Here is a 24185-nt window from a genome sequence, read left to right as displayed (position 1 = left end):
GAGTATGCTTTGCTTACTAATAAAGGATATAAAACACACAGAATAGCAGTCAATAGAAATCTAACTTTGAAAAAAATGTTTTTTCAATTTCCAGCTATGCACAGATTTTCCAGTGCTCAAGGTTATTTTCTGGATGAGAACAGAAAGACAGATTTTTTTTTTTTTTTTCTGTGAAGCTTTAGGTCTGTGAATATTAGCGATGTGTTCAGTGAAGTTGTAGATTTCACTCTGCAAATGAAGAATTAAACACCATGCAGATGGTAGTTTCCAGTTTACTCCAGATGGAATGGAAACAGGAAAATAATTTCCCCAGTCCAGTAAAACACCGTGCAGGCTTCAAATGTTGTCTATTATTACTGCATTTCATGTTCTTTTCCCTGAGCTGTGGAGGTCTGAAAATTATTTCTATAAAGAAGAATAAAGGCAAACTACCTGCTTTTGCCTGGAATTTTTTTTCTGGATAAGTAGTGCTTCTTGGATCAGATTTACTAAATAAAATGAAATTTTATTTCATTAAGAACAAAATGAAATTAATTCCTGTGTTGTCACGCAGGAAGTAATAACAGGAATTAGAGTAGCAGAACTAAACCCAGAAACCTTACTATAAGTTTCTATATGATAAGGGCTAATGAATTCCACCTGTAATTATATAGGTATGATATAAAAGTTAGACTGGTAGGTCTATTACTCAACTATTCATCATGCCAGGGACCCCCCAAAACCAGTTGATACAAATGGTGAAAAGCACAATGAAGTAACACCCATTAAAAAGTAATATTTGAAGCAGAATATAACAGTGTATCTGGGAAGGAAGTTTGTAAACTGTTGTCACAATAGGGTGAGAAACCCTCCTGGGGGTTTGATTCTGGGGGCTCGGGGCTGGCTCAGCACCAGCACAGCCAGGGGTGGCCCCATCCTCCTGGGGGGGCTGTGGGGACAGGCTCCATACCATGCTGTGGGGTGGCCGTGGCCAGGGCCCACCCTCAGCCCAGCTGCCCCAGTTCCCTGCACGGGGCCTGATCCTGACCCCCACTCGTGGGCTCACAGCCCATCTCAGCCTCAGCCCACCCCTGTTCCCCGGGAGGTGCTGGATGCTGGGGCTGTCCCTCACTGTCCCCTGGAAATAGGTGTAAGAACGAACATGACAGCTCACGTGCCAATATTTTTCGACTCAGCTGTGACTGGTCTAATTTAAATGTGTACTTGGGAGTGTCAAGGAGCAGATTTATTTTTTATGTTGGGAGGTTTGTTTGTTTGTTGGTTTAATTTTTAACAGATCTTTTCCAGAAGCTCAGTGAGGTTTAATGATATCATTACAAGGTATATCGTGTTTTCTCCCTAGATTACATTAATTAACTAGGTTTTACTTCCAGCACTGTCTCTCTTCTCTTTCTTTGCTGACAGTCAGAATATAAATCAAACCAAGCCTCTTAGAAAAACTGAATGGCCCTGTGCTCCAAGGGCATCATTTAGCCTCACCTTCAGGGGTTTGAGCAGGAGGAGGTTTGCTTGCACTCATCATTTTTTTGCAGACAGCATAAACCACAACAAATATATCGCTCTCGTGGTGAAATCTTTCTCTTTCGTGATATTTGTCTTCCAGTACAAAGCACTATTTAAGTACCAATTAATGTCATCTGCGAGACTAGGAAAAACAGAACCTTCTCTTTCTCTCCCTTTTCACAGTGGAACAGTGCCACACCACTGCTCTTCTGCCAGCACCCCATAAGGTTTCTGCCCTACATTATGCTGGTACACGTCGAGAAAAGAAGGGGATGGAATTACTAGGTAATTCCGACATCAGACTTCATGTAGGCTTTTTTTTCTGTTTTGTTCTCATCAAATGGGAATACCCTGACGCACACCAAGGTGAAACAGTCGTTCAGAGGACTGCTTTTACACTCCAAGTAGAAGTTAGACCAGAGAAGATGACAGGAAACACCTTTCAGTCTATGTCTGAAAGGAAATCATGTGTTTAGGATCTGATTGTCACCTTCCAAAGCAAACCTTTGTGAACCATTCATTGTCGAGGCTGGTGTTTTCTTTGCTTGCTTTGCTCACATTTTCAGTCACCAGCTACGGCACTGTAAGAGTACTCTGCTCCAATGAATTTTTAATTCTCTGCCCTTTTGCATAGTAAAAACATGAATATATCTTTTCAGGACTAGAAAATCTGAACAGTGATATAATTTAAGTTGCTATTTTACTTCAAGATAAAATTATTAGAAAAACATCTGTTTTAAACTGACACATAGCTATGTCCAAGTTTCCAAACTTGGACAGCTTGTGAAAAGCAGAGCTAGTGAAGTTTCCCCTTTTTTGGTGTCAAAGAATTTTTTTGTAGGCTGCTCTTGCTGAAAAATGCATGTGCATAAAGAAAGAAATGAAAACTTCTTTTTTGCCCTCCTTCAAATCACTGTAGCTTGGGCCATTGCCTTTAATGGAATTAGGCTCTGATGCATATAAAATACAGTGCAGTTTTGCAACTTGAATCCAAGACTTCTAAAACTTCGTGTTGGTTTGGTTACATTCCTTTTATCACGTTGTCGTAAGGCTTTGTTATACAATACATTACTCTTCGCTGTTAGTGCAACTCAAAGATGAGTCATCCAAAATATGCCTTCAAGTTGAGCATCAGATGAACCTTAGTCTTTGAAGTGCATATGTTTGGAAGCACAGTTTCTTTAATTGTTTAACTTAACTGAATTTTCCATATTGTATAATATACATAAATACTTCAGTATATATTCACCTATTTGTCTTCGGATCTCGTCAGCAAGAATAGGAAACTGAATCCTGTTTGCCATTTTTGATATTTTCTGATTGACTAAAGTGGTTAACATCCAGAGGACACTTTAATCCGTGCTGACACAGTGAACAAAAAAGTTTTAGCACAGTATGCTTCATCTTGACTCAGCAGGATTTCCAGCACTCACATTTATACATTTTCAACAGGATGCTTCCTAAATGAAGCGTTTGCTTTCTGCAGAACTACAGCCACATAGATTTAGTTTTTCTTGATGTCTGTCAATATCATGAACTTTATTAACAAATTCAAATTCAAACCCAATTTCAATTCAAGAAAGCTTTCCAAGTTAGTTCTTGCTCATTTCTTACATATGAGGATATCTACAAAACCACAGATGCTCAACAATGGGTTTTAATGGATGTGTGCATTTGTTTATATATATGTATCCATTTCATACCAAGACAGATTACCAGATTAGAGACAAAATAAAATGAAGGAGCTCTTTAAGAAGAACTTGAGCTCTGATTGTAGGGATCAGTGCAATGGATTTAACTCACAGTTTCAGAATTTCTCACAGCATAATACTATAATAAAGTCTTACTGGCTGTCTTTTACATTACTTCAAATAGAATAAAAAACTTTCTGTTCTTAAAGACATCTGATGTCAATGTTTTGCAATCAAATTGCAATAACTGTGTATCAAAGATTCTTATTTTGGCCCCTACATCTTTGTATAGATTTTAATTCGGAAGTCCAAGTGCCATAAAACTCAAGACTTGAACACAGAACAATGGCAGGATATGATCAGCTTTCTCCATATAAGACATATAAATATTTAACAGCCTTGCAAAACTGCAATGACAATTTATCAACCTAGGAAGACTATCTATTTATCCACCCTGTGCCCTGAGGAATGATAGTACTTAAAAAAAGAAGAAAAAAAAAAAGCCTGCTATGAGCAGATAGAATCTGAAAGTCAAATACCGAAATGTGTGTTTGGTTGTGGGTATAATACATGAAGAAGGGGCAGAATCCAGATCTTATGCACAACTCCATTCTACACTAAGGAACAAGTCTAACATTGTAGTATCACAAATGTGTTTCTACCCTTCTGTTTGCATTTACTGACAGGAGCGTACTCCTGTCTGAAAAAATCCAGTGGCAACTTACCAGATTTTGAACTATAATTATATACACACACACACACACACACCTCCCCACATGTATACAGTGACTACAGCGCAGGAAGCATCATCTTTACAAACTGTATTTATCTGTGCATCGTTATTCCACTTAACTTTGCAACAATACTGATGAAAAATTACTAAACCTTGTTCAAATCAGCTGAGGATATATTAACAGAAATACCTCTTTTCTTTTTTTCTTTCTCTTCATAGGCAGTTTAGTAAAAACTTGCATAAAATAACTGGAATTTTATTTCAAGTAGTGAAATATTATAGTATTCCTAAGTTTTGGAAGAATCTGCCTAGAAGAAACAAGTCTGGTTTCGAAAAAAAAATTGAATAGGCAAGTTGCTTAGAAATCCATGGCTACATATCTAAACCAGGAATTAAAAAAAAAAAAAAAATTATAGATCTGATTCCATTTTGTTATCCTTTATAAGATCCTGTCTTCTGTGCTGCAACTCTAATTTACTCCAAAGACAGTTCTTCACACAGACAGCTTCTTCTATTATGCTCATAAATTGTAAATTTATACATTAAATATTGCTTCAGCTGCCTAATAGAAGGCGAGAACATTCTCATCCCTACAGCTGTGTACCGATCACATCCTCCAGAGCTTAGTACGCCCTAGTAGGAACATTATAGAACAAGAGGACTGAGGGGCCAGCCCATGCTTTTTCTCTGAGGCAAGTTTAAGTACACTTATATCATCCCTGACAGGTAGTCTTTTGAACTATTTTTGAAAACCTTCGGTGAAGGAGATTTCAGAACCTTCCTTATCCCAGCTTATGGGTATAAATATTTCCCCTTAATATCCAGTCTAAACATTTTCTGACTACTTCAGTTTACTTTTGTGTTCAATATACAAATCAGAGTCCTTAGACTTTTCATCACACATGCTTAAAGGAAGAGGCAGATACAAAAGCTAACGTTTAAAGGCATTTACATACCTATCACAGCAGATAGGCACCTAGTAGCATGATGAAATATATGGCAGATGCTGAACAAGACAATTTCAATGGGAGCTGGCTGGATGCAACAGGTATCTTCCCCACTAAAACAAAGAAATGGGAGAAATGGAACCTCTGTACTGCCAAATATGCTTCTCAGCACTTCTCTTGGGACACAGCAGCCATGTATGGGTATTTAATGTGTCCTAAAGCTTGTGTGGTCAGATGTTATCATACTGAAATTCACAGTGAGCGAGGGAAATTGGCAAAAGCTAAGTCTTTAAATATCTTGGGAGCCCAGGCTTAAAAAACCCAGCACTTAAAAACTTCCTTTCCCCCAACAGCTCTGCATCCTACTATGATTCCCTCTGAGACTCTCACCATGAACTCAGAAGGATTTCTGTGCATACATAGATCAATGTATACATTATTTAACATTTAAAGAAAACCACAAAAAACAAAAGAAATGTGTGTGTATGCCACATACACAGTTCATGGGAAGAGTTCAGTTACAAAAATGAATGACAGGGTATGATATGGTTAAGTTTTTCAGAAAAAAAAAAAAACAAAACACTTCAACTGTCCATGAAATAGAAAGAAAAAACATTTCCTTTTCCTCCCAAAGACTGAAAACAACCTTAATTTACAGTACATGTCTAATATTAACGAGATATTTGGAAATAAATAAAAACAGTTCTAAGAAGGGCAAGGACTTTCTTGTTTTAAAAGCAGAAACGAGAACTTAACAAACTCCTTTAAACAAAATGTGTGCCACAAATTTCAGTGCTTTCCTTCATAAAATTAACAAAGCATGTAGGTGAGTAGAAGTCGTGTTACCTACAGCTAGAGAATCATTTCACTGTTTGTTGTGTTGACTCAACTCAATAGCTGTTGTTGGTGCTTTGTTTTTTGACTGTGTTTTGTATAACATATACATCTTAAAAAGGATCCCACAAAATATTTTGTAATTATACAAATGTGCTAGAAGTGTACATTAGAAGCGTTTAACAAGCACATTTTTTTGTTCGGAGTAATGAAATGAACACCTTCAGGGCTCTGTCCAGCAGTTGTTTGTACAAAGAGCTCTTGCAAATTGATCAGGAGGCTTGCTTGGATTCATAGCAGGATGGTTTCCATACTGATGATTTGTTTGTATACTTCTAATAGAAGCTGTAATTCTACACAAAAAAAATAATAACTAAATGAAGAAAACCGAACTCTCTTATGATGTAGGTGTGGCTAAACTCAGCTTCTCACGCAGTTCTCCTGGGGCAGCATTGGTGAGGATATCAGAATTCCCATGTAACTGTAATCGATGAGAGGTTTTCTCTTGCCTTACTTAATATTGAATCATCACTGGGAATTTGTTCAAATTTGGCTAGACATTGGTTGATAACACAGTGTTCTCATTTGTTGTCAATATTTGACACATTAAGATACAGTGGAGGGAAAAAACACAATACAAAAAGAAAAAAAAAGAAAAAAATTTTACTAGATTTTTACATTTAGCAAATGGTACTTAAACTCCATGGACATGAAAGTAATTTTAAACTTTGCCTTTGAAAGTTTACCTTTTCAATATTTCATAGAAAAGAAATGCTCTAAGATACCATTTTAGACCACAGAATTATTACAGAACAGAGAGATTATATGCAAGGGCTTAATCCTTTTCCTAACAAAGAGGGTAGCCAACTCCTTTTTAACTCCAGTGGGAGAAGGGTCAGCTGAGAATGTGCCATGTTCCTGATTTCAAATCTTTGTGATAAAAGCGGCAATAGTTTGGCATATACTTTGCCTTTGTAATTTGAATTCTATCAACAACTATTCCTAGCCACAAGAGAAATGTTTTTAGGCAATATATTTTATAGTTTCACAATACTATGTCAAGGAGAGATGTGTGTGTGTTTATGTATGCATACTTATGAGTTTGGGATGATTTTCTTAAAATACTTAACTTCACTTACATTATATCTTACATTGCAAAATGTACAGACACCCAGTGTTCTTTTTCACAACATATACAGGTGAGTTTATAGAGCCTTATAAAAGATTTTGTGATTCCAAATTAAAAACCATAGAAATATAATCAAAATAATGGAGAGTGATTTATACCTCTGATAGTACATAGCGCTCATTCTGGTAATATTGACAGCTGCATCTTTGGCATTGAAAATTCATTACAACTTTTAGACAAAATGTTGTTGCTCACAGCTTTTTTTTTTTTTTTTAAACAAGAAAAACAGGATTGACCAAAATACGAATATTGGGGAAGTACTATTAAAGGTTTATTTTATTTTTGTTTTTAGCAAGGATAGCTTAGGAACCCTGAATTACCTTCTCACTTTAGTGTATGGTGTAGGCTGCATGAATCCATTTAAAAATCAACTAAGTTGTACCACGTTTTTCGGAAAATTATATATAATATAATATATATATATTTTATATTTATTTAGAAGCTTTGAAATAGTACAGTAAACACTTTGCAACACGGTGTATAAACTACAGAATGTCTTTGATAATTTAGTGGGTCTTCAGATTAACAACATTTTTATGACCCACAGGTGAAAAGAACATGATCACAATCTCTCTTGTAAAGTTGGAATAGTTTGGGGAACACTTGATCACACAAAAATAATATAAAACAGTCAAGTTTAAAACAGTGATATTGCATTTATAATGCACATTTCTTTTATCTGTACGATTGGCTTCTTGTGGTGAATATAAACATCTAAAGGGCTCAGTGACATTTTGGAGAGAGAAAGATATATAGTGCTGTAAACAGGCACACACTGATCAGAGAGGCAAGATCAGTTGCCTCTGAAGTTTCTACAGTTCTACACATTTCAACTCATTTCTCAGGCCTGCTGAGAGCAATTAGGTCCTATTGTTGGCCACGATGTCTCCAACAGCACACAAATCCTTCAGTTACACAGAACTGGATGGCCAAGATAATGAAGTTGAAAGTTGATGCTTTTTGTTGGTCGACTTTTGTGCAAATCATGCTGCTTCAGGTAAGTCCTGTAGAAGTGACTAGCATATCCTTTTCCGTGCTGCAGGAAAGAAAGAAAGACACTTCTGAGAGAAAGAGAGAAAAAAAAACCACACAAAACTAAAAAAAAAAACCCCAAAACACAAAACCCAGTCTCCAACAATTCTTAGGTTTAACATTTTTTAGAGTGTAGAGAAACAATCAAAACTTGTCACAAACTGTTGCTTAAAATTCCCATTTGTAGCAAACAATTTAAAGTTGATTCATTTTTCAGAGAAAAGTCTTTTTGAGGCTCAGTAGTCTGAAAACCAAACCTCACACGCTGTTTTATTATTCTGTCTAATATGTCATGGCAAGTATTCCAATGTGCCTGTACAGAATCAGTTTAAGAACAAGGCAAATAGTCAGACTTGCAGGTTCAATATTACTGGAATTTCCAAGCCTATTTTTTTGTAGATCATCCTGTTATTTAAAGCAATATCTAGAATACCCTAAAGATTCAGAAGCCAGTTTTCCTCCTCTTTCAAAGTGAACCATTATCCTCATCACCAAATGACCCTTTGCTCTGGTTTGACAGAGATGAAAAAACGGTGCATGAGTGCTACAATTCAAATTCCAGCATTTACTGTCAGGCTGGAAATTAACTCGTGTTACACAGATTAAGAAGGTCAATGCATTAGCAAACCCATATCCTAATCCACTAGCTGTGGTAGCTGTATTGCCTCAAGACACTGCCTATTTTAACCATAATTGGGAGCAAAGGTAACAAATGATTTGTACTAGAATTCAGAAAGACCCTGGGTTAAATTCTGATCTCAGTCACACATGAAGTGGAGACAAGGAACTAACTCACTTGCTGAAGTAGTATTATCATCATCACCATCATCATCATAGTTTAGTAAAGCTTGTAATGATAAAATCAGGTTTTACCTTAGCTCCAAATCAGCTAAATCCCTACCTGAAATTCAGTATATTTCTGTGCATGAAGTGTTACAATTAAACCAGAAAGGAATCTTAACTTTAGAATGCATTTTTGAATCAAGCCAGCCAGCCATATATATATGTTGATGCTTGCATGCTGACAGACAAACACATCCAGTCTCCGTTCCATTTAACATAAATATATACATTAGCCATACCTATTCACTATATATATTCACTTGTAAACATATGAAATGTATCCACTGTATCACAAGGAAGCTGGATTACTTACAGGAAAATGTTAACATTGGTGTTGTACGTTCATCTGATTTAGCCTGCCTATGCCATAGAATGCACACAGAAAAATGTGACATTTATTTATAAGCTATCTGTTCAACATACAGACAATTGCCAGGTGTGTTAATATTACAATTAAAAGATCTAATATATTATGGTTTGGATGTTTCAATTCTGTAGCAAATTAGTAGCAGAATAAGAAAGGATGTTTAAGAGCTTCTGCAATAGATTTTTTTAACATCGTAGCTAAGATTAATGAGATCAGAATCTTTGTGATGTTTTGATGCAGTATACGATCAGACCAATCAAGTCTATAGACATCTTTTAAATTATCTTTTTAAATATTACAAGAAACAATAATTCCAATAATAATAATCACAACAATAAGACCTATATTTGATCTTTAAATCTTTTTTCCAAAGGTTCACTAACAATTGCAGTTCTCTTGTAAATATGCAAGCATAGTAGTCTAGATTGCTGCCTGCCATTGAGGAATTCATGCTGCAGCACAGACACAGGAGGACTTTCATGGGATAAAACTGTACAGATATGCAGCCAGGGCAACTGCTGTTTTCATGCAGCACCACCTTCCTTCTATTCCTGTCTGACAGTGCGTTGGTGGTGTTGATGCGGCACTTGAGGTTCACAGCAAAATCTGTTTAGGATTTTCTCTCAGATAATACAGAGATTGAGTTACTGGCTGTGTCTAGTCTTTTGCCATGTAAATTAATTCAATCTTTAAACTTCAGTTATTATGCTTATATTATAAAACAATCAGGCCATTTTATAGCAATAACTAAATATTACACAGCAGGGTACAAAACATGTGCAACTCTCTCCGCCTACTAAAATCCTTGTCTCAAATCCTAAAATATCTTCTGCCAACATACAACATACACTGGATTTCAAAGGCAACTTTTGTCCTTCGTGTTTTTGTTTTTCTGCATTTGCACAAAGATTTATGTGCAAGGAAATCTCTCCATGTCTATACCAGTTTCCGTCTTTTTACAGATGGGGAATATAAATCAGAGAGGTTAAATGGAAAGGAGGATGGACTTAGCTTAAAAGAGAGGGCAATGAAAGTTCTGACGTGTTTCTGGCTGTGTGTGTGTGTGCATGCATGGGTGTTCATAAACTTTAATAAGAAACACTAAGCCTCTCTGTATCACAATTTCTCCATCTGTAAAATGGGAATAATATTGCTTACCTATCTCCTAGAGGTGCAGGAAGGTTTAAATCACTATTCTTTATAATCCACTTTGAGATCCAGAGATGGCAAGTGCTATAGAAATGGAAGTATCAGAGTCAGTGTAAGAGCTGGCACAAGAACATCGTAATTTCTGGTGCCTAATATCTCTTCTGAGATCACAGCTCTCTCTTTCATCCCTACTTTATCTCCTGTTCCAAACTCTCAAACTAGTGCATAGGGAAGCTTGAAGTCTGTGTGAAACTAGAAAGAAGGTTTTAACAATGAGCAGTTTCATAATTCTGTTAATATAATTATACTATTTGTACATATGTTCCAATAGTGTTTGAGGTGAACAAGATGATTAAATAATCACAAGTATTCCAAATAAAATTCTTAGGGTACACAATTTGTGCTGTACTGATGATTGATCCTTCCCCAGAGACCTTAACAAAGATTTTGAGCGTTACAGTAAGAGTGCTTAATGCATAAAATTTATACAGAATTGCAATAAAAACTGTAAATAAAAACCAGGAAAAAAATATATTGAGATTCATTTGTTCCTCAGTACACATTAGTAAGCCTCCCATCCTCAGTTCTGTGTAAACTGACACGAGAAGACATGTAAAGATATCAGTGGTAGATGAACAGAAAAATAAATGAAAAACACTAACCTAAGAAAGAGAGAAAATAAAGTATGCAACGATTATTCCTAGCTTATGAATCAGAAATGAACAGAAAATACTGTAAAGCTCTAGTCTCTTTGATAAATCTTCCTTTCACCCTGTTGTGAATCATCCTATTGCATCCAAACTTGATGTCAGACTACTACTTTGCTGCCATGAATAGAGTCATATACATTTCCTCTTTTGGCAAACCCTAGAAGGGATTGCTTGTACTTGGACGACCTTCAAACTCTCTGAATAAAAATTTTCTCCTGCTTAGTGCTGCTAGCTAATCTAACTAGGACAGAGAGAAGGCCCACTGCTTCCCTCCACAGCTGGCAACCAAAGCAGCAGCAGAAGACACATCCTCTACCTTTTATAACCATTATCACTTTCTCTCTACACTATATTTAAGAGCTCCATGAACTCCCACAGCATTACAACAGCTATATCAGAATGACTGCAGAGTTCCCCCAAGTGCCAGCGGTCTAATGATCTAAATGAACCCCTAGATAATAAAATCTCCAAATAGTATCAAATGCCAGGCATGCTGCTGCTGTTACAGAAATATTGCTGTTCTCCACTTAGAAGAAGACCCTTGAACTTAAAAACTCTCTTTTAAATCAAAGAAAGCTATGTAATAGGAGAAGAGGTGAAAAGCCAGTACGTAAACTATCATACCGTCATCTTGCTATTTCAGATCCAAAATCTGTAAATTAGCACAATATTCAAGTATTATTTGACTTCATGTGGGTTTTCAGATATGGGCTTCTATGCAAGCACTCAATGCACTACCTTTTTTCTTTTGGGTCCCCTGTAAAACAATATGTGCCTCACAATGCCACCTGTATGCAGATCAGGTGGTCCCCATGCAACACTGCAACTGATACAGAGATGATGGGAGGCTATAACCTCCTGCATTCCACTCAGAAATAGCCCAGCTATTCAGGCTTTACAGTGAATGCCTTTCACTTGTCGTGAACAACAATTTTAAAAGGAGTTAATTCCCTCATAGACATTATGGCAATGTTGGTTTTAAATTTGCGCTATTAATTTTAACTCTCCATATTTTGATGGTTTGCTTTACAGCCTATATGTTAACTGTAGCAGATGAAATATTGCCCTTCACTAAGTCCCATCAGCTTTGACAGAGCCAGGAATGGATAATTCTAGTGACAACCAACAGACTGCAAATCCAGCACTCTTGTCTTAACTCAGCCCCATTGAAGAGAGAGCAGGATTTAAGTAGTGGTAGAAGGCATTCTACATGAAATAACCTGGCTGTTTCAGTTAACCCGGATCTCTAGTTCAGTTACCAGCAACTATATTCTTTGAAAGGGGTCAACAAGGGAATGGGAATGCAGAGTAAACTACTATAGCTCCCTCACTCTTTGTAGTGGTGTATCCAGGTAAAGGGTGAGACACATGGTTGGGGCTGGGGCTGGAGGATGGAGGACTGGGATTACTCTGCTGCCACCCATGTTCTGTGGATAAAAAAGTATTCCAGTCATTGCAGGTGTCAATTCAGTATCTTTTACAACCCATAAAGTCTTTTTTTTAATGAAGGATTACTTAAAATAGTTTTTTTTAAAGCATTGCTAATAATATTTTATGAAAACTCCATTAATGGCATTATAAAAAGAGATTGCCTAAGCCAGTCCAATAAACTTTGGTACACAAATATGAAAATAACATTTTTGTCGTATATCTTTTCCTCGTGAATTAGTTTAAGGGGAACCTTTTTTACTTTTCTTTGAAGGCATTAGTTAAGAGATTTTGTGCTTCAAACCTATGTACTCTGGAGACCACACTTGGAAAATAGCTTGCATTCCAGATGCCCATGTTACATTTTGCACAATTAATGTCATTTTGTTAACTCTGTATTCTGTCAAACAGATGAAAAAAGGAAAATGGTACATACTTACATTTGTATTTAAAAAAAAAAAAAAAAAAAAAAGGCAGCCAACTCTCCCCCAAAATCAGTGAGTCAGTTGGCTCTGGTGCCATTGTTTATGTGCTTATGTATGTCTGAAGACTCCTGAGGCCACCCAGGGAGTTAGGTAAGATTGAGACCACATTCTGTCTGGCCATTTCTGGCATCTGACAAGACAGGGAAGGCAGAAGCCCTCACGTAAACATGTAAGTTGCACCAAGGCAGAATTTGTCCCTAATAAAGACATGGAATTCAGTGTGACTGAAATGTTGTTTCTGGGATCTGCAAAATGCAAAATATAAATACTGTTTTTTAAAATAAACCTACAGCATTTGGACTGATGGGTACAATTACCCAGATTTAATGTAAAAGTACAAAAAATTGTGAGCATTAGGTCTTCAGGCTGTGAATAAATTAAGTAGGCCAAAATGCTAAAGTTTGTAATTGTTGCACTGAGTCTTTTCTGGAACCAGACTTGCTTTTAGCTAAATAAACAAGCCCCACAGACCATTAAAATCTTTCCTTCCTTTCAGAATACTTTTTTACTTCAGGAACAAAGATGATTATGCCAAAAAGCTATCTTTTGTATAAAATAAAGAGTGTAGTCACATATATTGTCCTTGCTTCTTGTCTTGCATTAAGTGCATAAATTTACATGTCTATGTTAATTTAAATCAGTTTGAGAAACACTGATTCCCAGCCAAGACAAAATTTGACAGTGGTGGACACTGCACTGACCATAATCGAGTGACCACGACAGTGTTACCTACTCCATGAAAACGGGGACAGAGCTTTGTCCCTTCCATTTAAATACAAAAGTGTCACTTTTCAAATGTGAACATGGTGCTGAATTCTATATCAGCAACTTAAACCGATTATCACACTTTAAAAAAAAATGTTTATTGACCTAATTTCTGACTGACATATTGCCATTTCTATTAGCTTCATTTCAAGATTGGAAAATACATACTTAAAACGTATTTTTGATGTTTGGAACATGTCTTGGTAAATATTTTCATATGGCAAGCGGGCTACCTGATACAAATGTTGACACATCATGACAGCCACTGAAATGATGTTTCTCTGGTGCTACTGAGAGCTCTGAGATGTATATTCTACCTGGACTTAGCTGATCCCTCTGAAAAAAAAAGCATTTCAGTTCTTAAGAGTAAGTATCCAAGTCTCAGTTCATGTAAGCAACAGATAAAATTTCTCTCTGTTTAGGACTATCCTCAAGCATAGGCTTAAGTTTAAGCACTGACCTTAATCAGCATGTGCTTGACATTAAACATGCGATTAAGAAGGATTTTCTTTTGAGTCAAGTCCTGGATTTTGTCATCAATGTTCTGTGGAACATAAGATACTTCAATGTGTATTTGATTGGTTTAAATGCTAATATTTTTTTTTTCACTGCCAGCAATAGCCCAGTGGCATAGTACATGTCAGATTTGATTTATCTCTGGTTGCCATTATTTATTACAGAAACAATGGTTTTTAGTTCCTACAGTTCAGCACAGAAAGTGCTAAGCTATATTCTATAATGTACCATAGGAATACCAAAGACAGTTTTCCCATAAGATATAGTAAGCAGAAGAAAGCACTTCTGTCTTTCAGTATTATAACTGTATTATCATAACTGTATTATCTACCTGAAAACACTAAAGATAATACATGACATCACCATTATATTCAGAGAATCATGGAATATTTAATTTTGCAAGAGTTCTTGTAATTATGTACTATACTAAGACCAATTAAATAACTCCTAAGTAATTCCTGATGTATGTCAAACTTAGCACAGAGCGTATTCCCTAAGAATATTTCCAAATTCTCCATCAACAACTTGTTCTAATTGCATACATGTTCCAGTAGCAAATTCACATTCTTCCCAATTCACTGTAAGCTAATAATTTTGGTTCTATCCTTAGTAATATCAGCATTTGATTATTTTCTTTTTTATAAAAATTGCTTATGTTTTTGTATGCAACAATCATTTCTTCTTGTCAGTCTTCCTTTCTTCTTCCTCCATGTGGTGGTGTTTTTTTTTTTTTAATTCACCATTTTATTGCACTCTTCTGAAATCTACAATATACATCTCTTTAAGCTGACAAGCCTGAAAATTAACATGTCAGTTGGAAAATTAACCAATGCAGAATACACTAAAGGCTGGCCACAGTGTGACTTAAAATTTTCAGTGCCCTGGGGAGGAGGGATATGAACCATTCCTCCTGAATTGCTCTTAAGTGCCTAAGTTCTCCGTAGGTTCAAGGGAGCAGCAGATACTAAGTCACTGTTTGGTGGCCTTCAGAGGTGTCTAATTAATCATGCCGGATTTGGCCTGAAATAATTCAATTTACTTGTTCTTACATGAGGTAACATGTATTACAGTATTACAACGGCATCCCACTGTGTATTCTTATCCTATTTATCTTTGCCATCATGTTTTTTCTACCACCCCTCTCTCCTGGCAGGGATTAGGTGGCATTATGATCTGGCAGGTATGCCCCCTCTCTTTTTGTGAACATTTTCCATTTCTAAAGCATGGTAGTTAACATTGTTTTTCACAAGCAGTATACACTCAGATTTCAGAGAGTCCTTCCCAGTTTACCAAGGTAACATACTTAAGTGTATGTTAAGTGTAACTAAACTTCTCACAATCCTTTTAAAACTTCTCTTATTCAAGATGACATATTGGCTCAGTTTCTATCCATGAATGAAATGTGCCCATGACTACCAGAATGGAAAGATTTATTCCCACCTTGTTAGAATTTATCAGCCATATCAAAAAATATATGGGGGCCATATAGTGTGATCATATTCAATCTGCTTTCAGGAATGGTCCCTGGCCCATATTCTGACACCCACACCATGCCCAAGACTTGGTAGAGAAGAAAGCTAGTTGCCACAGGCTAAAGGCTGCCAGAGAGTGTAAAGAGTACAGACCATAACATTCCAGTGCTGGGGAGGATCCTGTTTAATTAATTAGAAGCAGTGTAGCCATACTGGATATAAAGAATATTTCAAGTACAAAGCACACAGAACTTTATCTCAAGTAGAGAAAAAAAAGTTATTACTGCATCTCATTTGTGAGCAAGAACTTTTTTAGATCTCACTTCTTATCAATACCCACAGCTGTGTGCAGCTACAGTCAATTGTCATCTAAATTCCAGTTTTAGAATAGATGGATGTCAAATTAAAGCATGAAGAGGCAACTAAAAAAGTCACAAAGTGACAGAATTTTACTCTGATGTATGATGAATCCACAATATCAGCATCTATAAAATTCCCTATGAATAAAGAAAGGTTGCATTCAAGCAGTTTCATAATAAATCCTTTTCCAGTGCTGAAAGCAGCCATGATGCTGAAGGTGAAAAAATAAAGTCAGAGGGCTCAGGTCACTTGCTAAAACAGGAGGCTGGCATCCCCATAACTTCTCGGGTGAATCTACTCTGCATCCATTTTTTTTTCTTTCTAATCCACATTACTCCTGATACCTGTGAAAATGTCATGTAAAATAACACCATTTACACATATGGAATAAACTCATGAGTGTGCAAGAAATGTAGATTTACTCTTGCAACTCTTACATGCATGTAATTTTCAGGCAGAATTTAAGAAGCAAGTTCAGAAGATTTGCTTCACCATGTCCACAATATTTTCCTCAATCAATAAGACCATTATCCTATCAAAGAAAGAAATCAAACTACCTTAGGAGCGTTTGGATTTTCAGTAAGTCTACATTGACTACTACCATTATATTTAGTTCTTCCAATAATTTATTAGGTATTGAAGTTAAAAATTATATTCTAATTGTCTGTGTCTTCTACTTCCTGTCTTACAAGAAGGTACCAAATACATCATCTTTCACTCTTCTTACTTTACCATCCTATGTTTCTGAAACAAATTAAATATATTGACAGCTACTTCCCAGCAGCAGTCATTCTACTGCTAGCATGGAACTGGATTCTCAGTGCTAGTGTACAAATAGAGCTGTTTACAGGCTTGCCAGATAAATAGCAACACTGATCCCTATAGCGTGCTTGTCCAAACACGATAAATAGATGCAGTTCCTTCTCCTACTGGCTATTTTTCCTCCTTCGGTCAAGAAAAAAAAAAAGGAAGGGAAGCCCTCACAAATTGAAGCAGTGGAAATGACAGCAGAAAATCAGAGTTATTGTGTGCAGCAAAAGAGCCAGAAGCAAGAATAATTTCCTCTGCTGTGCAGGCCAAGGAGTTCCTAAGGTACAGGCAAGCAGAGAGGAAAAGACTTTGCTGCACATAGACCCAAGTTTAGGCACACACTGAATTCTCCAGCTCCTGACTGACACAATAAGGAGGTTTGTACATTTAAGAATAGCATTTATTCATAATGAATAGAATATGCCTATCAAAAATAAATAGCCTTAAGTGCCTTTGAAAATTTTAAGTGCAAATATCTCATTGCTTTCCAAAGAAACCCATGTCCATAAGTGGCTAATTTGTCATATGATTTAAATTTCTAGGACAAGAGGCATTTTGGAATTTTAAACCAGCAAAGCACAGTAATCTCAAAAATGACTCCTAAAGTTTCAAGCAATTTTTCTGCTGGTTGCTTTCATATTCCACTGGTAGGAATCCAGAAAATGGTATTTCATTATTTTAAAAAAATCTCCACAGATGGTATATTCACGGCAGACATAAGCACTCTCAAAATACTTCTATGTGTTCCAGTCAGAAATGGCGAATACAGACTTTCACAGCTATTAGAGGAAAAGAAATAGTTGAAATGATACATTTTTAAAACAAACAAAAAATATTTTATTTCAAATAAGTTACTCCAGCTCTTTTTAACTTTTTTCAATTATTTTCCTGCACTGTAGTTGCAAGGAGCTCTAGAGTCATCTAAGATAAAAGATGCTATGTAAACCTCACAACAGGTACATGTTTTATCAGTATTTTGCATAGTACAGGGTACTGTTAATTCTGTCCAAGATCACAGTTACATAAAGAGATTCAAGCAAATAGTATTTAAATGTAACAGCTAACACTTGTGCTTTAAAATTAAAACACTTATATATTTTCTTATATTATTTTCATAAAAATTGTTAAAAATGATGTAATTTATAGGTTTTATTGAGCTACAGCCAAGTTATCTTTGTATATTTATCTATTCCTTTATAATTTTGCTTTCTGAATTACCCATTTCCTTTCTATTATGGCAGTAATACTCTTTAAGTGTTCTTCCCTTTGAGCGATAGCTGCAAGAGGAATGTGTTCAGATGAAGAATGCAAACCAGTCATGAATGTGAGATAAAAATATCTTTCCAAAGTTATGCAATAATCATTGAACAGTGAATCATTGTAAGTGGCTTATTCAAGATCATAGAGTACCTACAATAATGAGTAAAAATATATCATAGTCTTGCTCTCCATGTATTATATTTTAATTAGTATTACCTGTTTATTTCAGGTTTAGAGTTCTTTTTGTAAGCTTTATTTACCTAACAGAGACAAGGGATCTGAACTGGCAAACTTGAGGTCTAAGTGAATAAATCTCTCAGCATTTCAGATACAGTTGTTTGCAAAAATGGGAATGCTCTGTTAGATTTTTTAGAATAGGACAAGTATTCAGTTAGGTTTCTTAGCATTATTAGATGTTGCCTTTTCAACTCAGCCTCCATTTTTGCTGAGCAATTTTGCTTGTATAAAGTCATTCTCATTTATGTAGAAATGAGAGTTGTATCCTGTCACTGAGATAAATTCCTGAATATAAGTTGAGTTCCACTGTCTGTGAGAGGATATGCAGGATATTCAGCTATGCAGATCACATTTAAAGTTGAAAGATACAATTTTAACATTCTTTTTGAGCACAAAACTGTACTATTCACAAAGGAATAACTCTTTTACTATGCACATATCATTTGTTTATTCATACCAATAAAAATTGCATTTCCATGGAACTTTTTTCTTTTCCAATCCAGCATTAGAAGGTTTTCTTTCTTTTTACCCCAAGAACTGTAAGATGTACATGCAGCTTATTGGTGCTAATTTGTATGCTTTTATTTCTGTGCATTTTTACTTCAAGTATGTGTGAAAATCATAAATTGAGTTAAAAATGATTAATGAAGGCACCAGACAGCTTGCAAGTTTACCTGATTTGTATTAGAAATCAAGTAAGCTAATTTTCAAAGGAAAAATGTAGACAGGCCTCATTTTTAAAAATTAATCAAGTGTCCCATTCAAAATAGCTGTTATTTATGCTTATGCAAATGTAATGCTATAATGTCTATCACAGCTGTGATAGAACTATACAAATAATTTCCAGAAGTAAGAAGTAACTAAACAAAAAGCCAAAGAAAATTCTTCTTTCATCATACTAAATGTACAAAATTGTAGTTTCCTTAATTTTTTTGGAAACTTTTCCAAAACAGTAAATACTCCTTGCTTAAAACATCTTTTCATATATTTATGTTAAACATCCACAGAAAACGTTGTGTTACATATCCTGCCACACAGAAATGGCCTTTATGATCCTAATTAGATCAAAATACCAAAAAAATATTTACGTGCTCTTTTTTTATTCCTTTGAAAAATAATCAAAGAATTGTGAGACATTTCTTGTTCTGGTATAAAGACATGAACATTTTTCTCCTCTAGGTCATTTGTTCTAATCAAATTCAGGGAGATGGATAATGATTGTAAGTTAAACCTTTCTTTGTGCTAGCTCTGTAGTAGATTATTTGAAATAAATTGATGGTCCAATTCCTAAACATTCAACTGTGCAAAGACTTTTGAAAGCTTTTTAATTTTATTTGTAAACCAATCTGACTTGGATAGGTCAAGCTGAGCAGGCGTCAAGTATTTTGCAGAACGAGAACCTCAGACTACATCTATAGTTTCACATGAACACAGGGACTTGTGCTCAGACCCAAGCCCAATCTCCCTGATTGCGTGCAGACCTTGGTTGTACCTCTACTGCAGAGCAAGTCAATGGCTATCCAGGCTAAGGAACAGAGGCACAGAATGAGGACAAAGTTACCTCTACATTTTTTGGATGGTACAAAAAAGACTCATGCAAATCATTTGACTCTACAAGCCTAGACGTATGTGCATCTATCAAAGGTAGTGTTGATGTTTAGTATCAATGCCACACGAATCAAAACAGCCAAAGAAAGGGGTTTTTTCCTTCCAATTCACCTTGCTTTGGCTGTCAGCTCTTTGGGGAAGAGACCAGGTATTTTTATTCTCTCTCTCTATATGTCATACCTAACATGATAAAATCCTGATTTGTACATGAAATACGTTGATGGTGTTGGCAATAATCACCACAATAATGATATAGTTTTACGAGTGAAGATGAAGATGGTTGCTTGTATGTAGGAAATATTGCAGAGTTAATTAGAGGGCTACTTTAGAACACAATTATTTTTCCAGAATGTCTCCTTACATAAATACTGTTATTCTACATAGTAAATTGTGCCTTTCTGTAGTTTATTTTAACTTGCTTCCGAAGTAGCCTAAGCTTTGCCAAAGTAATTTTTTAGAGTAAAACAAGCACTTCTACATAGAAGGTAAGGTATTATGTCAATACTTGACTGTTTTAATATATAAAAAAATCATAACTTCTTACTAGGAAGAAAAAAATATTCTATCACTCATGTCAGTATGTAATTACAAAAGCTCTAAAGAATTCTAAAAATAAATGCATATCTAGAATGATCCACAATTACAGGAAAAAAAAAGTAAAATAAGTTACAACTATTTCTTATCATCAATTATAGACCAAAACATTACTGGGATGGATGTAATGGTGCTATTCCCACTTTTACCATTTCAGGACCTGGCCCAAAGTGTTAGATCAGAATCAGACTGATCGGGTGTTCATTCTGAAGACGGTCTCTGTTAAATATCTAACAGAATCTGGTACAACAGAATTCGAATCTTGGATTAGGGTTTTCCATCACTACAGTAAAAATACTTAAAATAATGGCTAATATAACCAGCTCTGAATGAAAAATTAGACAGAAATGGTTAGAATCTATTTTTCAAAAATATAGAAATATTCTAAAAGCTACATTTTATTTTCCCCACCAGTGTTATTTCACTGATCCTATTTTCTCCAGTCAAGCTCTTTCCCATTTTATGAACAGCCAAGTAATTATGAAAATTTCTTAACTGTTTGCAGAAAAGCAGTGTTCAAATCACATAGCTGAATAAGACAACATAAGTGTAAATTACACAGTAAGAAGAATATGCAAGTTAGAAGAATCCTGGCGTCACTCTATGAGAAAACTATTTTCAAAAACCTTACAATTTATTGATCCCATCACAATTTTATAACTTGTATTCATACTAAAAACTTAAAGCATACGTAAAAATATATTCTTCAAAATATACTGAGTACATAGAGATCTACTTTTGGTATATTCTGCTCAGAGTAATATACACAATATGTATGTTCGTGTGGAAATTGATGTATGAATAAGTCCAATGGCTTAGATCAGTAAGGTGGAAATTTGAAAATGGGACAAAAAGAAACACTTTATGTATGAGGATTTGTATTTTTTTTCTACATTATAATTTGTAACATAGCTGCTGCTGATTTAATTTATCCATGCAATGACCTAAACTCAAACAACAAAGAAGCAAACCCCCAAATCCCCACTATTAAACCTTTGGTTTCAATCATGTCCCATAATGGTAAGTTCAATGCCCTGGTTGCCCTTCAATTGTTTTGCTGCCTTGCTGCTCTCTTGTTATTGAAAATGGCAAATGAACAAGCCCAGCTTACCTTTCCTGTTTCCATTCACTCTCCTGGTTATTTCGTGTCCCTATCACAGCCTGTCTACATTAGTTAGTTCTAAGCTTTTCGTGTGACTTTGAGTAGAAATATTTTTGTATGCTATCTATTTCTATAGAATTAATAGACTGGCTAGAGCAACATAGAAATATGTTTTGTGTAAGGGTTTTGTAATGCTTTTTTAGTGTATTTTCAATTCAATTCCTTTTTACAACCTAGCATTTAATTCCTTCTTGCTCGCTTTGTACTTTGGGGGACACTTTTCAGGGAATTATTTCATGGTCTTTTTTTCTCAAGAAAAGTTCAAATTTCTCATGCTAATATAAATTGCCTTCCTTGTTTATCTTTTCTAAGGTTCTTCATTGAAGAACGTTGGAAATACAGTGCAGGAATCACCAAGCAGACAAAAACTTGAGCAGATACACTCATATGGCACCGTGAAAGCTCCACGTAGAGCTATCAGTTGACATTTGTAGCTATTGCACTAAAGGCACAGCTTAAGCAAGTAAATTCTTTCAGCTTTTCCACCATGCTGACACTGCTCTGCAGCCTTCAGTTCCAAAGCAAGCTAGGGCAGAAGCAGACTGGGATTTCTGGACCATGCTTCATGGCACAATGTGGGCATACATAGTCTATTAGAGACTTGATTGACCTAAACCATTTTATGTCATCTGCAAATACCACCCCCTTTTTCTCATTTCTCTTTCTAGATAATTAATTTTTTAACCTCCATGGGTCTCTGCATAGACACTTGGGGAACTCTGCTTCTGATAAAATGTTCCATTTATCTTTATGATTTTTTTTCTTAGGCACAGAGAGAATAATGCACATAATGCTTTGCCCTGAGACAACACCTACTCACTTGGGCACCTTCTTCAACTGTACAGAAGCCATGATAAAGGCTCTTGTTGACAGTTCAAATACACTATATTGATTAATTCTCACCCACTCTTATCAAAGTTCTAATAGATTGACAAACTTTCTGTGCAATTTTCCTGGACAGATGCCAGTGACCTTGTTCCTAAAACCACAATTTTATGTCCTGTGCTAAGGTTTCTCACTGGTCTCTAATGTAGAAGATTTTCTTGTACCTTTTTTAACAATAAACACAACTTCTGACATTCTGTGGTTACCAGTTTTTGTTAGAAACTGAAAATTAAAGAAATGCGTAATCCACTGACTTCCTCCTATTTGTTTTAGTCAAATTTTCAACATCCTCTTTCATGACTCAGTCTTGCACATTTATTTGAAATGGTTACCTGGGATGCGTACCTTCCTAAATGTGCCTGTCTTTCATTCTCCATCCCTCCTCTGGTAAAGACAAATGCAAAGAAACAGTTTAGAATCTCTGCTATATCCTTGTCCCCTCTAAGTGCAGCTCAAGAGATGCACCAATTCTCTCCTAGCTCACTACATTCGACATCTTAAAAATTGTCTGTATTTATTTGAATACCTTTGGCTATTTGCTCTAAGAAGTCCCTCTTATCTCTGCTAATTTACATTCTAAAGTTTACGTGCTAGAATTTATGCTCTTTTCTGATAATTTTACTTAAGAATCTCTCTTTTTTTTAAGAGACATTTTTAGTTAAAATAGTTTTTGTATTCTGTAATATACTACTTCTTTGCTAATGTGTTTTTCATACAGCTGGTTTCATAACATGCTGCAACTTTTTATACAGTATCTTTGGTGAATATGAGGGTTCTGTTTCATACATTTTAATAACTTATTTAAAAAAATCATTCTACTGACAAACTGGTTTTCACATGATCTTCTTTCAGAAGTTGAATTTAATTTTATTACAATTGCAATTACACAATGGCTCAACTAAAGTTCCTTCCTGAATCAACTTCCTCTTACGCATGCTTCTTGCCTTATCCATTGAATGTACTATTAATAATGAATTATTTATTCATTCCTACAACTGTTGTGCTCATTTTCTTTTCTTTGCTCCTGTTATTTACTATACAATTATAATCTAAAATTTTACTGAAGAAAATATTAAATAAGGGAAAATAAAAGAGAGAAATATTACTCTTGTTTTTGTGGCAGGTTCAGCTTTGAGCTTCAAAAAAAAAAAAAAGGCAAAACTAAATCTGGATTCTCAAGTGAATTACATAATACCACTCATTTATATTGTTTGCTTACAATATTTTACCTCAAATTTTCTACACCCTTATACCAGAAAAGTGTAAAATACAGGCTCATGTCTATCTGTCAACACATTGTTCAACAATGCTATTCATGTTAGCCGAACAAAACTTAAAATCTCTGAACTATCAATAAAATAAATATTTCATTGCTATTTGAAACAAAACTCCAAGGCCTAGAACAAAACAGAACAGAACCATTGTGGTGTCACCAGATATAATCATCATTGTAATGCACATACTGCATCAGAACTCTGTTGTGATTAGATGATCAGTGCTACAAAACTCAAATTTTTAAACTGTAGTGACAGAGATGAAATTAGTACTGCTAGATTACATCCTAGAACTAGAGAATGTTTCTTAGACATAAAGATGATGGAAGAC

General features: G+C 35.4%; 1 protein-coding gene across 1 annotated transcript in view; it reads right to left on the bottom strand.

The window, feature by feature from the left end:
* Positions 1 to 6359: 6359 nt before the first annotated feature.
* Positions 6360 to 24185, bottom strand: part of LOC104464905 (protocadherin-10-like) — a gene marked incomplete at its 5' end in the record, with an annotated part of 28893 nt that continues 11067 nt past the window's right edge. The window contains one exon of the mRNA XM_010077754.1: positions 6360 to 7933. Within this exon, the coding sequence (XP_010076056.1) occupies positions 7914 to 7933 (20 nt within the window). The remainder of the gene's footprint in view (positions 7934 to 24185) is intronic.

The sequence above is a fragment of the Pterocles gutturalis genome, unplaced genomic scaffold, assembly GCF_000699245.1.
Source record: "Pterocles gutturalis isolate BGI_N339 unplaced genomic scaffold, ASM69924v1 scaffold10303, whole genome shotgun sequence".
NCBI lineage: Eukaryota > Metazoa > Chordata > Aves > Pterocliformes > Pteroclidae > Pterocles > Pterocles gutturalis.
The sequence above is the reverse complement of the archived record's forward strand: the minus strand, read 5'-3'. Positions and strand labels throughout refer to the sequence as shown.